This window comes from Aethalodelphis obliquidens, unplaced genomic scaffold, assembly GCF_003676395.1.
Source record: "Aethalodelphis obliquidens isolate GAN/ISIS:26980383/991018 unplaced genomic scaffold, ASM367639v1 scaffold35, whole genome shotgun sequence".
Lineage (NCBI taxonomy): Eukaryota > Metazoa > Chordata > Mammalia > Artiodactyla > Delphinidae > Aethalodelphis > Aethalodelphis obliquidens.
In genome coordinates this window covers 5,342,954-5,359,689 of record NW_020837979.1, presented here as the reverse complement: position 1 = coordinate 5,359,689, position 16,736 = coordinate 5,342,954, and the positions used below count along the sequence as shown (strand labels likewise).

Below are 16,736 nucleotides of genomic sequence, written 5' to 3'. Positions count from 1 at the left end.
GCTACCTGTTGAGTTGTTTCCTGGCACAGCGTGGGAGCGCCCCCTTCTGGTCACCTGACTCTATTCAGCTGAGGGTTCTGTTTATTAATTTTCTTACACCCCCAATTACGCGCTGGGGGACACTGGTCAGGTTTTCTCAGTCGGCAGTTAGAGAGAATTCTCCGCCTCCCAGGGCTGGCACGAGGACTAAACAAGGTACAGCTTGTGAAGAGCAACACAGGGCACTTAGTAAATTCTCCGCTGATTTACAGTCCTTGCACGGGCTGGCAGCTGCGCCTGCCTGAGCCTGAGGCCATGCCAGGGACGGCCACTCACCCGGGACCAGGGACGGAAGGCAGGGAAGAAAAACTACGCAGATCAGACCGCGCTCTCCTCCAGACCCCCAAGCACTGAGAAGAGGGAGAGGAGGGTGGAATCAGACAGACCTGGGTTTAGTACCCACTGGGCCTCCTACCTGGTCCTGGGTCCCAGGAATGCTGGTCCGAGAGCTGCTCGCTGAGCAGACTTCCCACGTGGACAATTGAAGCCTTTTCTTCCTTGCAGGGCGGATGTAAAAACTAAATGAGATTTTAAAAAAAGTATGTAAAATACCTAGCTTATAGGACGAGTTCAATTACAGTAACTGCTGTAATTAAATAATTATTTAGAAATAACTAAAAATAAATAAATAACAAAATAATTAGTTAAAATATCACTATCAAGATGTCATGAAGTATTTGCGTTTGTCCTGCCATCATGGGCAGGAAAACATTGTATTTTCAAAGCAGAGTGTGTATCTGTGCGTCCACCACAGATACTTTGCTGACGTAGCTGGTGGCTCTGGGGACAAAGTTTCATCCTGGCCTGGATTCTACATTCTGGGTTCTTTCTCGGCAGGAATTTGGTCTGAACAAGGCGAAGGTCCCAGCTACAGCCACCAGGGGGCGCCACGGTTCTTTGCCGAAGCTGTTGGGACAAATCGCCAGGACTGGGAGTTGGTCAGAAGCTCTGGGAGGGTCAGTGGCTTATCTGGAAGTGGTCAGGAGGATGGAAGACCTCAGTGAGGGGCGAGCAGGCCAGGGAGGAGAGTCACGGCCAGAGGAGGAGAAAAGGAAATGTGTCAGTGAAGGGTAGGGGCTCTGGGCTAAAGCCCACAGATCATTTATCGATTTGTCCAGCACTTGCCATGAGCCACAAACGGGCGGTGTGTGAAATCAGCCCCTCACGTAGCTCACAGCCTCGCTGAGGAGGCTGACACATGCGCAGATGACCAACATACACGTGAAAATAACGAGACATATAAGGCCACCCTCTCTAACCCTTACGCTGTGCCAGGCGCTGTATTGTAATGACCCCATTTAACACACGAGGAAACTGAGCTTCAAAGGATTCACTAGTTTCCAAAATTCACAAAGCTGAGAAACAGTGGACTCCTGCTATGCCAGTCTGTTTTAAAGGCCACGTTTTAAAAATCATTGCTCCTGCAGTAAAGCAAGGAAAACCCAAACAGCTCTGCTCCTTGAAAACTCACAACTTTGGACTTTCGGTGAACTTCAGCGCGAGTTGACAACCAGGATGGCAGCACACTCCCTGGTGCCCTTCCACCCCGGCTGGCATCCCCGTCTCCTGCTCACCCTTCACTCTCCACGGCGTCACCCAGCCACCATCTTCTGGTCACCTGGCCCTCCACTCCCACCACCACAGGCTGGCCTTTGCCATCACCGATGTTGTTGCTTGGGAGAGCACCTGTCCACACATCTCACTCTGCTCCCAGTGACCCGCCTTCCAGCTTGTGGGCTCAAGTACCCCCACTGGGTCCCCTGATGGTCCAGCTTCTCCTGCCATCTCTTCCCTCCCTCCTTTCCTCCCTCCTTTCCTCCCTCCCTTCACTTCCTTCCCCAGCTTAGTTCCCACCATGTGGCATATCAGCTACTCTTTTTCTTTCTTTGGCCACCTGGCGTGGCTTGCAGGATTTTAGTTCCCCCACCAGGGATGGAACCCAGGCCCTCGGCAATGGAAGCGCCAAGTCCTAACCACTGGACGACCAGGGAATTCCCTCAAGTACTCTTAAAAACACCTTAAACTCTCCCTTATCTGACCCTCTTCCGTGGCACTGGCTTCTACCTCCCATAAATGGGATGCTCACGCCTGTATCGGGGCAGCCAGAAAAATCATCCAGCAGCAGAGAGTGTCAAGAGAGAAGGACGAACAGAGGAACAGAAAATTCTGTGGTTGAGGGGGTGCTCATTTGGAGGCTTCATGGATCTCCAGTAAGTGTTTTTTTTTTTTTTTTAAGCTGAGAGTGAGGGAATCGAGGGGTGGGCTCCAGGGGCTGAAGACTGTGGACAGTCCTGAGAACAGCTGCTTACGAGAGTGGGAGAGAGCTGGATGGAGAACCATGCTGGGGTCCCCGGGCAGCTAGAGGGCCCAGTTAAGGATGAGGATGCCTGATGTAAGGTGAGACCAATTCTTGTGGTGGTGGCTTTTCTCTGTTACAATTCAGCTGCAGAGATGATCGCAGAATTTATCCAGGGCAGGGTTTGCCCTGTGGTTCCAACAGAAAACAGTGGGGATTCTGAGGATACTGGCTGACGTGATGGAGCAGAATCCACAGACATGACCAGGTCACCTGGCTTCAAAATCTGCTTGTTTACTTATTATTTACAAAACATAAGCTTCCTGAGGGCTGGGCTTTGCTCTCCACTGTAATCCCACCATGTTGTCGCTCACCTGCTTGAACAAGGGAGTCAGATGATGACAGAAAAGCAGCTCAGGGCTCCGGAGCAGGAGAGGGGGCTGGAAGGAGGGAGGTGAGGTTGGAGGTGCCTGAATATTCAAATGCACAGTTTCCAAGGTGGGCCGGATCTGGAGGTGACCCGCTCAGGACCTGGGGCGTGAGGTGGAGTGAAGGTAGGGTGACCAATCCATCTGATTGGCCCTGGATTTTCTGACTTTACCACTGAAAGTCCTGTGTCCCGGGGACCCTCAGTCCTGGGTCATTTGGGCCGCTTGGTCTCTCTCTGCCTTGTCTCTAAGATAAGACGATCTCTGAGAAGCCGGAGTGTTGGTCGGGGGGGTCTACAGAAACTGCAGTATTGATCACTCTTGTGGGCATGCGTCATCTTCTGCCACAGTCTTAAGTGTGACCCTGTGGCATGTTTTCTTATTAGCAAGAGGAGGTTTTTGGAGACCTGAATTCGAAGAATAACAACTATGCTAAAAATGGCAAATACTTCCAAGAGTGGGAGCACCAAAGTGTGGTTACCTCAGCATTTTCCAGTCTGCAAATTAAGTGCATTGTACTCAGAGCCTTAAAAAATCATATCAACAAATCACTCAGCTAGTTCTTTTCTTTCTATTGGAAATGTAACTGCTGATTTATTGTAATAGCGTTTATTTTCTTAGAAATCTAATAATGTCAATTTGTAATATTACATGAAAGGACGGTGTAGAAATATTATAAATTTATTTAATCAAGCATGGAAATCACAGCAGGAGTGAAATAGTCTTTGGTTAGACAGACATCTAGTTTCGAAAATAGATTTTACACTGCACATGCATTACACAGCGCAAACCACAGCTTCATTACAACTCAAATTTTATAACAATTGACTTGTTATAAACAATCAAATAAGCATCAATAAATTATCCTACAGAAGGTTTATTTTCAGAACAGCATCTGATGGTTAAATTATTAAATATGAAATACAGACTTTCTGGAAAAACTGTAGAAATACATTTCAACCCCAAACCACTCTTTTATAACGAGTCAGTATATACAAGGCATATTGAAACAAGTCACATCAGAATTCCACTCTCTGTGTCAACACTATGGATGTGTACAATCATGGGAAATAAAAATGTGGAGGTTAGGATATGGCTTATTCATAGATACAAAAGAAGAATTCTTTCCCAGAATATTTAGAGGAGGATTACTGGAAATACTGTTCTTTGCTATGAACATCAGTGGAGAATCACTGTGCACAGACTTGGATACCTATATACACCTGTAGCTTAACATATTTATTTCAGAAACTGAAAGACAGCCTCCTCTTCTAAGTGTCCCACATAAAATCTATACAGGTTTGTTGAATTTTTGTTAATTTGTATTCAGTATTAAATCGAATACATTTTGAAAACTTTCAAGTAAATTTTTTCTCTCTTCCAAAAACGCATATATTAATGGTTAAAGGAAACAAATGTCCATTCTGCTAGGTTTTGGTACGTAGCTCAGCTCTTCATTTCATTAGGGACCAACGAGAGGGCATAAATGCCTTATTTAAGCTAAGCCTTAAATTTTGTTTGTGTTAAACTTTTTACTCTGAGATAATTGTATAATAGATTCTGAGAGAATTGCTGATAATTGTAGATTCACATGCTGTTGTAAGAAGTAATATGGAGGTTCTGTGTGCCTTTTACCCATTTTCCCCCAACGGTAACATCTTGCAAAATGATACAATATCATTACCAGGATTTTGACATTGATACAGACAAGCTAGGGAACATTTCCATCACAATAAAAGATCCCTTTTACAGACACACCCACCTCTCTCCTTCTCCACCCTCCTCCCTGGTGACCCTTAATCTGTTCTCCATTTCTAGAATTTTGCATTTCAAAATGTTATATAAATGGAATTATACAGGACATAACCTTTGGGGATGGGTTTTTTCACTCAGCATAATTCTCTGAGGACTCATCCAAGTTGTTGCTTGTATTGGAAATTATTTTTATTGCTGAGTAGTATTCCATGGCATGGATGTATCACAATTTGTTTCACCAGTCACCCGTTAAAGGACATCTACAACACTGTAAAGCAACTGTACTCCAATAAAAATTAATTTAAAAAATAAAGGACATCTGGTTGTTTACAGATCTGGAACATTATGAATAAAGCTGCTATGAACATTTATGTGCAAGTTTTTGTGTGAACATACGTTTTCATCTCCCTGGGATGGATGCCCAGGACTGCAACTGCTGAGTCTTATGCCAGTTGCTTGTTTAGTTTTATAAGAAACTGTCAGTTGGTTCTCCAGAGTGGCTGTTCCATTTTACTTTCCCACCAGCTATAGGTTGATCCCGTTGCTCTGCCAACGGGATTCTTGCCAACATTTGGTGTTGTTACTGTGTTTCAGCAACTTTGGTAGGTGCCTCGTGGCATCTACTGGGGTTTTAATTTGCAGTTCCCTAATGACTGATGACGTTGAGTATCTTTTCACATGCTAATCTGCCATAGCCTCTTCAGAGAAACATTTGTTCATGTTCTCCATTGTCTAATTGGATTTTTTAAAAGAACTGTTGAGCTGTAAGAGTTCTCCATCTATTCTAGACGGTAGTCCTTTGTTGGATACGCGGTTGGCAGGTATTTCCTCCCAGCGTAGCCTGTCTTTTCATCCTCTTAACATGGTCTTTTGAGGAATAAGAGTTTAAAATTTTGGTGAAGTCCAATTTATCAAACTTTCCTTTTATGGACTTTAGGTTTTTGGTGTCAAGTCTAAGAAGTCTTTGCTTAGTTTAGCCCTAGGTCCAAAGATTTTCTATTTTTTTAAAAAAAGTGTTACGGTTTTACATTTTATGTTTAGCGTTATGATCTATTTTGAGTTAATGTTTATATAAGGTATGGGATTTAGCCTGAGGTTCTTTTTATTTGCCCGTGGATAACTGATTGCTCAGCATGTTTATTGAAAAGACTATCCTCCCTCCAGTGGGTTACTTTTGTACTTAAAAAAAAATCAGTTGCGCATATTTGTATGGGTCTATTTCTAGATTCTCTGTTCTGTTCCATCGATCTTTTGTGTCTATGCCTCCACCAATACCACACTGTCTTGATTAGTGTAGCTACATAATAAGTCTTTATACTGAGTAGAGTGGTTTCTTCTACTTATTCTTCTTTTACAAGATAGTTTTAGCTATTCCAAGGCCTGTGCCTTAGAACTTTTAGAATAAGCTTGAATATGTCTACAAAAACCTTGCTGGGATTTTGATAGAAACTGCATTAGACATATAGATGAATCTGGGGAGAATTGACATTTTTACTATTTTGTGTCCTCTAATCCATGAACATGGTATGTCTCCTCATTTATTTAGGTCTTTGATTTCTTTCATTGGCATCTTTTAATTTTCAGCCTATAGATCCTATACACATTTTTGTTAAACTTACACCTAAGTATTTTTTTTTCCTTTTGGAGTGATTGTAAATGCTATTGTGTTTAAAATTTGGGTTTCCACTTTGTTTATTGTTAATATATAGAAATATGATTAAATTTTTTGTGATCTTATATCCTAAGACCTTGCTGAAATCAGTTGTTTTACTTTTTTTTTTTAAATAGATTTTTTGGAATTTTTTATGTAGACAGTTACATCATCTGTAAATAGGGATACTTTTATTACTTTTCAATCATATGCATTTTATTTCTTTTTATTGCCTTATTGCCATGTCCAGAAATTCCAATACAGCCTTTAAAATTTTAATCAATGTAAATTTCTAGAGATTTGCTAAAACTTATTGGCCTGAATGGGGTCCATTATTCTCAAACAGATGCCTTTTTTTTTTTTGCTTTTTTTGTTTGAATTTTAGAATTTTATTTAATTTATTTTTTATACAGCAGGTTCTTATTAGTTATCTATTTTATAGATATCTATTTTAAATTAGATTCTTTTAAATTAGTTATCTATTTTATACATATTAGTGTATATATGTCAATCCCAATCTCCCAATTCATCACACACACACACCCACTTTCCTCCCTTGGTGTCCATACGTTTGTTCTCTACATCTGTGTCTCTATTTCTGCCCTGCAAACCGGTTCATCTATATCATTTTTCTAGGTTCCACACATATGCGCTAATGTATGACATTTGTTTTTCTCTTTCTGACTTGCTTCACTCTGTATGACAGTCTCTAGATACATCTACGTCTCTACAAATGAACCAATTTCGTTTCTTTTTATGGCTGAGTTATATTCCATTGTACATATGTACCACATCTTCTTTATCCATTCGTCTGTCGATGGGCATTTAGGTTTCTTCCATGACCTGGCTATTGTAAATGGTGCTGCACTGAACATTGGGGTGCACGTGTCTTTTTGAACTATGGTTTTCTCTGGGTATATGCCCAGTAGTGGGATTGCTGGGTCATATGGTAATTCTATTTTTAGTTTTTTAAGGAACCTCCATACTGTTCTCCATAGTGGCTGCATCAATTTACATTCCCACCAACAGTGCAAAAGGGTTCCCTTTCAAGCAGATGCCTTTTCAACACTCTTCTTATCATCCAACCTGTTCAGATTCCATTCCCTGTAATTTGGATAAATAACTGATAACCGTCATCAGTGGTTAAGCTGCAAAGCTCCTCGAGGCAGCTGAGTGAGCTTTAACAAGCTAAGTGAAACCTGACTGTAAAAGCAAAACTAGCGTTAGGAAAATTATCTTTCAGATGGGACTTGGACACAGAGACGTTCCAGAGAATTACAATTTGAGGTTGGCTTACGGAGTATGTGGTTTCTCCTTCCAGTTTTCCCCTCTTACCTCTAAATGGGGGTAGCAACAATTTTAAACTCTGAAAATATGAAATACCCTCAAAGTTACCTTATTCTTATATATGAGAAATTGCTATTGTTAAGGAACACTTTCGTGATTTGACTTTTGATAAATAAAGAATTCTGTGCCTCTTACTATGCTTTTAGTAACAGGCACTTAAAAATATTTGGACAACTCACTCTCTTCGTGTCTTAATTTTTTAAACAAAAGTGTAACCATTAATAACACTATTATTTATTTTTTAAATGTATATTTCCTATATTTTGTGTATTGTAGTTTTATATTTATACAATATACCTAACTGACCAAAGAGGGTTTAGAGCCATATAAAATGGCAGAAAACTGGGTGGTGCTAGACCCTTTATAAATTTCAATATAAGAGGTCTTGGAAGTATACACATAGGTCCTTGTAGGCCTTAGGTATACACACAGGTACAACGCAGGTGCTCCTGCATACGATTTGTAGAAAATTTAAAATCTGTAATAAGAATCAAATTTCAGAGACTTGTTTTCTTTTTTGGTAGAAAACAGTGGCCAATCTACAGGCAGGTTAGTCATCGTTTTACTGATTTTACTGATTCAATGACTACCAGTAACTCTTTTGTCTTGTTCTTAGAATTGGAAATTGTCTAGGTACCACTCTCTCCATTGCGTGCAGTGAGTGGTGGAATCAGACCCTGGGATGTTGACTTAGCCTCTCTGAGCCTCAGTGTTCTTGTCTGTAAGTGGCAATGATGATTCATCTCATTGGCTGTAAGGCTTCAGTGAGATGACCCCGTCAAGGGCCTGGCCCATGGCTGCGTAGGGAGCGTACCTCCAGTTACTTACTTCTTTCCTTCCTTTTCTTATACGTCGTTGCCTTTGCTTCCTTTCCAGCCTCTCCCTGTCCCCCTCCTCTCTCTCTACCACAGACTGAGTACCACTCCCCAAGCCTAAGAGAAGGGGACCCTCTATCCCAGCACTAGCAGAGGGGATCTGGGGAGCCTGTTGCCGAAGCTGCCCCTCCCTTAATGTACCACCATGGCCCGATCACCTAGAATAGGGCTGTGCACCAAACTCGGGGGGTTCCCACATGGTTTGTCATGTTGCAGTGGGAGAAAAGCTTCACGAGTGACCAGTACATTCTAGCAAACGGGGCTCAATAATGCATTTGCCATTCTGCAGCAGGATGGTAACCCACAGACAAAGAGTCCTGCACCCTCACCCTAAACACCAGACGGCAGCTGTGTGATGCGTATTTAGTTCTTCTGTGGTTGCAATGAGCTCAGAACCAGGATACTGCTTTGGGTACAACAAGCAACAAACATACTCTCACGATACAAAGCAATCACATTGTACATACAGGCGTAGGGTTTTTGGTTGTTCTTGTTGTTTTTTATCTTAAAGAATGGAACAGCAACTGTCTCAACGTGACAACCAACAGTGATCCCACATAGGTGAGTCTGGACTGAACACATGTAAACAGACTCTCTATGTGAAGTCCCTGTATGATCTGGCCATTTGCAAATGGCCTCCAATCTCCAGCTAGCACAGGGGTCCCTGGTGACCCACTCTCACTCTGCTGTAAGACTGACAGGGCTGCAGTGAACCCTTTCACAAAGAGACAGCAGTCAACTGCTGTCTGGCAGCATCGCTCAAAAGGTTTTCATTTTACGCAAACATCAAGGACCTTCTTCTCACTCCATCAGGCCTTTCTTGGAACTGCTTTGAAATATTCCTCCCTGGAAATGTCAGCTACTCCTCCATACCATTTCTGAAGCCAGATATGTTCTATCTTCATCTTCATAAAGAACCATTCATACTGACGAGGCCACTTCCTCATAACTGGGTGTCTGCAGAAACAAAGACGTCACATTAAAGCCGTTCTCATCAGAGGGTGGGCTCTCCTGAGCACAGTGCCAGATGTATCCTTGGTCAGGTCATAGGGCCCTCCAGACGCCAGGCTGTGTTTAGGCTGAGACCTGCTCAAACCAGCTAGAGGCAGAAGCCAGGGAGCCAGGGTCAAGGTCTGGGGCAGCCTTAGGAGGGCAGGAAACTGTTGTCACCACAGAGGGGCAGACAGCTCAAGTCTCGAGCCAGGCAACTTTGTTCGAACTCCAGTTCAGCTGCTGGGATGCCTCATGGGCCGTTTGCTCTCTTAAGCCTGCCCGGTCTCCTTCCCAGTCACATGGGGCGAGAGGGATGGTGGTCAGATCACAGGGCTGTGTGGGCAGCAAATGATGAGACACATACAGCACTTGCATAGAGGACGTGCCCAGGGGACGGGGGCCATTGTTACCAGGAAGCATCGCGAAAGGCTCTAAGCATCTCTATGTGAAATGCTGAATTTTAAGTCCGGGAAACAAATGTGTTCACGGGAAGCTTTCCATTCCTGTAGAGGCCTACAGCGGTCGCGTCAACCTGAGAACCAGCCAGCGTAGACAGGGAACAGCCCTCACATTCCGCCCTCTGTTTCTGACTTCCTCCTCCCTCAGGCGTAGGCCTAAAAACACGCATCCTCCTTGAGGGCAGGGTCTGGCGCTCACTTTTTTAAAACTTCATAAAAATAGAAGTTTTATTTACATCTAAAAATGTTATAAACAAAATTCAAAGACCAAGTGTAAACTGGGAAAAACATTTGCAATAATGCCAGTGCAGTGATAGGTTGATGCCTTTAAAAAAAAATATTTTTTTTGGAATCATTGCAAATTGACAGAGAGGTTGAAAGTACGGTATAAAGAACTTTTTTTTTTTTTTCCTAAACCATTTGAAAGTAAGTTGCTGATCTGAGGCCCCAACGCTCCAAACACTCATGCAGCTGAGATGATAACATGATTGTTGTTATTTTAAGCCAACTAGTTTTGTATTTATAACCGGAACAAATTTTGGCCCCTGCAAGGGGAACGTAGGTACAGCAAATTCTAGTCCGTGAGGCCCTGGCTTGGGGTCCAGGCAGTAGGATGCTGGAAGGACCGCAGGAGACTGACCACGGGCGTTTAAAGAAGGTAAAGACAAGGTGGTTGGATGCGTGTAGTAAAGGGACCCACATCATCCAGTAGTGGAAATTCTGGCAACACTGTTACCTGCGGTAATGTGGAAAATAGGAAACGAACTTAATGAACGCAAATGTCTCCTGCGGCTTTGACTTCATCTCACTGCCCATCATAACGTGGAAGAGGAGAAATCAGAACTAAAGAGTGACAGCTGAGATGCGCACAGGCACACAGACACACGCATCTCCATTTATCTCTCTGTCTGTGTATTGAAAACCACAAGTCCGTGTGGATGGATCCAATTCCAGGCTGATCTAGTGTCCTCCTGTGCGTGTTGCTAACTCTCTTCCATGGCGGTGAGAAACCAGGCTTCCTCTCTCTGTGTTTACTTATTACTACACTAAGTCCCCTACATACGAACCTTCAAGTTGTGAACTTTCAAAGATGTGAACAACTGAATCCAGCAGGGAACCAGGACCTGTGCCATCAGCGTCGGGCGTGAGTGACATGGCAGCTTGCCCTCCGTCTCCTGTTGCCGGAGATCCTTCAGCTCTGCCACCTCCCCCCTCCTCTCCCTCCTCCAGTCCGTAACCCTTCTTGCCTGTTCCCTCGACGCCAGCCCCTGGATGCCAGCTGCTGTACTGGACGGCTGTACTTTTCAAGGCACTGTACTGTAAGTGTAAAACTGTTTTCTTTATTCTTTTGTGTGTCTGTTTTTTAGGTATTATTTGTGTGAAAAGTATCATAAACCTATTACAGTACAGTACTGTGGAGCCAATTGTATTAGTTGGGTACCTGGGCTAACCGTGTCGGACTTAACAAAGAAATTGGACTTAGGATCGCACTCTCGGAAGGGAACTTGTTCGTATGTAGGGGACTTGCTGTATGTTTACTTATTTCATGATTCCCCTGTATGTACAATCATCCCATCTCCATAGGGATGCGGATGGCTTGTCTAATTTACCACCTGCTTTCATGTTACTCTCCCACTAACTTAGACAAGTACCAATCTGCCAGCCCACACCCCATGTGGATACCCGCCCCTCCTCACTCCAGCTCTGACCTTCCACCTCAGGCCTCCCCCTGCACAGACCCTCTCCTCACCCATAGAGACAGACTCCAGCACCCCTGCAGGACCACCCTTCTCACTTTTTGCAAACGCTGATCTCCTCCCCCGCTTCCCGGGGCTCCCGTGTCACTCATTTTGACCCTAGCAGCACGCATGCCGATTTCCTGGGATGTCATTTTAAAATTTTGATTGAGTGTAACGTCCAGGGCATCCAATTCGGGAAGCAGGTGGTGGGGGGCAGCTCGAAAGCTGCATCCTAAGTGGTTCGGCTATAAAAGGGGTGAGGGTCCCACACGAAGGAACACTGCTGTCACTTCTGGTGCCGAGCTCTGCTTAGAGTGGACATTTGCAAATGTCTGCTGTATTGACTGGACCACAAAGCCCCCTTTTTCTCCATTCCAAGGCAGGGCCATTGTGAAAGGCTGGAAGTATGCAGGGAACAGTGCCTGCAACCCCAGCATGGGGCGCTCTCCAAAGGCACGGACAGCCCACTGCAAGGTCACATGCGTGGCCTCTGCTGCCCCCTCAGGCGACCAAGACTTTCAGCGTCAGACGGCAGTGTTGCCACCAAAGGACAGCTCAGACCATTACTGTCATCACCTCAGAGGCATCAAATGGCATAGCCCCAACCTCTGCTTCTCACACTGTATGTTTCTGGGCAAACCAACCTTAAAGCAGATACCAACCTTGAAAACATGGCTTGCTTGGCAAATTCCACTTCTTCCGGAGACACTGCGACCATCTGGCCAGTGAGCGTTAACCGGGCACAGCGGGGATCTTCTGGGTCGACGATATTTTTTCTGCATTTGAAGGACATTTTTCAGATATTAATATGATGATAGAAGGACAGCTGGACATACTAAGGATTTTATTAAAAATAGAGGGAGTTCCCTGGAGAGCCAGTGGTTAGGACTCCGCGCTTTCACTGCCGAGGGCCCAGGTTTGATTCCTGGTCGGGGAACTGAGATCCCACAGGTTGCGCACCATGACAGAAAAAGAAAAGAAAAGAAAAGAAAATAGTGATCACATTGCTGGTTATAGTGTTCAGGTTTTTACATTTTCTGGAATTACTTGAAAATACTGTAGCATATATGATCCTGCAATCCCACTCCTGGGCATATATCCAGACAAAACTCTAATTCATAAAGAGACGTGAACCCCTATATTCATAGCAGCACTATTCACAATAGCCGGGACATGGCAACAACCTAAATGTCCATCGACAGATGAATGGATAAAGAAGATGTGGTACATATATGCAATGGAATATTACTCAGCCACAAAAAAGAATGAAATAATGCCATTTGCCATGTTGCTACATGGATGGATCTAGAGATTATCATACTAAGTGAAGTAAGTCAGAAAGAGAAAGACAAATACCATGTGATATCCCTTATATGAGGAATCTAAAATATGACACAAATGAACTTATCTACAAAACAGAAACAGACTCACAGACATAGAGAACAGACTTGTGGTTGCCAAGGGGGAGGGCGGGTGGGGGAGGATGGATTGGGAGTGTGGGATTAGCAGAGGCAAACTAGTATATATAGGCTGGATAAACAACAGGTCCTACTGTAGAGCACAGGGAACAGTATTCAGTATCCTGTGGTAAACCATAATGAAAAAGAATATGAACAAGAATGTATACATATGTGTACCTGAATCACTTTACTGTACAGCAGAAATGAACACGATATTGTAAATCAACTATACTTCAATAAACTATGAAAAAATTAAGAAACTTTGGTACAGGCAGTGTGGCAGGTGTGTCTGTGTAGGCTGGATGTCAGTGTGCATCCTCGCGGGTGGCAGACAACCCCGGAAGTACCCTAGTCGAGAGTGCACAGGCCAGGGCAAGGCTCTGCAACACCCCCATAGGGAGCCACTGTGCAGAGTCAGGTTGCTGCTCTGCATGACTCTAGGGAGTGCCACTCCCTCGAGATACCGTGAATGGCACCCGTGGAGCAACGCAGTGCATCTGCCTGGATCCAGCAGTGGCCACGGTAAAGGCTTTCAGGCATCCCCGTCATCAGACACAGAGGTCCCTTACTGAACGTAAGGGATGTTAGAAATAACATCGTGTGCGAAGCGTTTCCATGGTGGCAGGATTCTTCTATAAACACTCGCTTTCCTTGTAAGAGTCACCTGGCACTGAAAGTGTGGGAGGGCAACGTAGAGCTCCCACCCACCTCTCATCATGCGCGGCTGCCTATTTCTGGAAGAAGCATAAATGGGAGAATCTGAATCTTCATGTTTCAGATCGTGGCTTCATCTTAAGTCAGGAGAGAAACCTCCCCCAGGTGACAGCTGGTGCCTTAGCATTTCACAATCTCTCCATATGTGCTTGGGAAGGTGGTTCCAGGATGGGGCAACAAGATGTGTCTGTACACTGCCTTGTTTTGCGTGTGTCTGTACATTGCCTCGTTCTGTTTCATCTTCATGACGACCCCAGGAGGTAGGTGTGATGACTGACCTTGTTTTAGAGATGAGGGGAATGCGACTCAGGTGGGCTAAGTGACTTGTCCTGGGCCGCGGGGCTTGCAGCGCCTGTCGGAGCGCAGGTCCTCTGGCCTCAAGCAGGAAGGCAGCCGCCTGGGAGCCTCGCACTCGTATCTGGGTGTATCCCAGACTGACCATCTCCTTCACCTCCTGGATCCTATGCGCCCTCAATGTTTATGGATTCTCTCTCTTATTATCTGATTGTGGACTCTTAGATATCATGTTTAATTACATTTTAACTTTTGGTGAATGCTTTCTCAGAAGCTCAGCTTAGGGGGAAGAAAAAAGTTCACCTTAGGGGTAAAAAAAAAAGTATCACATGACAGAAAAAGAGTGTGTGCAGAGATATCTGTTGCAGCCTCATTTGTGATGGCAAAAATGGGAAGTAACCAGGCTTCCCTGGTGGCGCAGCGGTTAAGAATCCGCCTGCCAATGCAGGGGACACGGTTTCGAGCCCTGGTCCAGGAAGATCCCACATGCCGCGGAGCAACTAAGACTGTGCACTACAACTACTGAGCCTGCGCTCTACAGCCCGCGAGCCGCAACTACTGAGCCTATGTTCCACAACTACTGAAGCCTGCACGCCTAGAGCCCATTTTTCACAACAAGAGAAGCCACCGCAATGAGAAGCCCGCGCACCGCAACGAAGAGTAGCCCCTGCTCGCCGCAACTAGGGAAAGCCCGCGTGCAGCAACGAAGACCCAACGCAGCCAAAAATAAATAAATAAAATAAATAAAAATTAAAAAAAAGAAAACAACAAAAAATGGGAAGTAACCAAAATGCTCCGCAGTGAGAGAACATAAATAAATTGTTTTATCAACAGTATGAAATACAACCTTTAAAAAGAATGAGATAGAGCTATAGGTGGCCATAAGAAAGATGTAAGTAAAAAGTTAGCTGAAGACATGCAGTAGGACCCCATTAAAAAAAGAAATCCTAAAACTATGTATGTGTGTGTGTGTGTGTGTGTGTGTGTATGTGTGTCTGTGTATGTATGTGTATATATATATAATGTTTATATATGCTTAGCAAAGGTTCTTGGAAGGATATATTCCAAGATATAACTTTGGTTATTTCAAGAAGGGGATTTGAGGGGCTCGGGGTGTATAGGGGGAGAAGCCCCTTTTTATTTTATATATTTCTATATTCTTTGAATATTACATATGTAATGCAGAAAAGTGGTTTCCAGCAGGGGTTGGGGGGCAGATAGGGAGAGTTTGGTAAAAAGGTACAAACTTGCAGCTATAAGATGAAAAAGTCTGAGAATCTACTGCGTAACATGGTGACTCTTGTTAATAACGCTATATTGTATAGTTGAAATTTTCGAAGAGGAGAGAACTTAAATGTTCTCGCACAAAAGGCAACGGGCAAGGAGATGGATGCGTCAATTAACTAGATGGTGGGAATCTTTTCATCATGTATACGTATATCAAATTATCATGGTGTGTGCTTTAAATATCTTATAATTTTATTTGCCAATTATACCCCAATAAAGCTGAAAAAAGACAAAAAAATAATGGTCACGTAACACTATCTCCTGGTGGGCAGTCAAGGGGCAACGCAGCAGACCGGGGCTGTCCAAAGCCTGCACATTCCAAAGAAAGGCCCGTCTTCAGGAGGACTGGCCCTTGGCTGGCTCCCAGAAGATACCACCGAGCCCTTGAAATGTCCTGCTTCACCAGAGTGTTTTTGCGTTTGAGACCCTGGGCCACGCTGGGTCCGCTTAGCCTCTTGGGCCCTGAGTCTGCGTAGCTAAGATCAATCATGCAGATGCTATCATTGCCATGTGATTGGATTCCAGTAAGAACCCTGGATACCAAGGCTCAGGTGCGCTGCTCTGGTTGGCAATACCTTGCACCTGTGGTCACACATCATTTCTGGGAGAACTAAGTGTGTCCCTGTATGATTCCAGTGGGAAAGGTCTCCTAGAAGCTTGGGCCTGGGTGTTCCTGGACGGCGCCCCGTGTGCATTTTGCCCTTGATGACTTGGATCTGTATCCTCTCACTGGAATAGACCATGAGCTCTTGAGTCCTGTGAGTCCTTCCAGCGAATCACTGAGCCTGAGGGTGGTCTTGGGACTCCCACACAGTTGACCAAGCAGACTCTGCACATGCTCTTTTCACAGATGGTGTGTATCACAGAACGGCTGCTTCCAGGAGGCATGACTCATCAGAGCTCATTCCCGTCCATTAAAACGTTAAAGAAAGGTACATTTGTTAAGCAAAACATATGTTTTGTTATACTTAAGGGACTTGTTTGCACCTGCCTACAAGTTTTTCTTTATTATACGCTCCGTTGAGTCACAATAAGAGAAAGAGTAGACACGCCCACATACTCAGGTGAAATGCTCCCTGTCAGAACACCGTGTACCATTTGAAACTGTTACAGGCGGCTGAGGTTTTGACACTGCAAAAATGTAGTTGCTGAATTGTGGAGTTTTCAAAGATGAAAGAATGACGGGAGGCGCGCTACACAACTGCAAACACTGAATCAACACTGAATTCTGTAAAAAATCTGAGATGGACTGGAGAAAATAAATAAAAATAGTAAATGGGAACTGAACATACAGATAACCAGACGAGACTGTCATCAGTTGTACCCAATTTGTTTTCTATTAAAGCCAATTTTTTTCACAAAAGCGCTCCATCATGAAAGCAATGATATTAGGATTCATA

At 44.2% G+C, this 16,736-nt stretch overlaps 1 protein-coding gene across 3 annotated transcripts in view; it reads right to left on the bottom strand.

Moving 5' to 3' along the window:
- Positions 1 to 404: 404 nt before the first annotated feature.
- The window catches only part of CREG2 (cellular repressor of E1A stimulated genes 2), a 47,500-nt gene continuing 31,168 nt past the window's right edge, over positions 405 to 16,736 (bottom strand). Inside the window, exons 3-4 of one of the 3 annotated variants that reach the window (XM_027128784.1) lie at positions 12,244 to 12,357; positions 405 to 557 (exon numbers count right to left, since the gene is read on the bottom strand). In XM_027128784.1, the coding sequence (XP_026984585.1) occupies positions 416 to 557; positions 12,244 to 12,357 (256 nt within the window). In that variant the 3' untranslated portion in view covers positions 405 to 415. Of the gene's footprint in view, positions 558 to 7,741; positions 9,349 to 12,243; positions 12,358 to 16,736 lie in introns of those variants that run through there. The other 2 variants (XM_027128783.1, XR_003437621.1) reach the window with 2 other exon arrangements.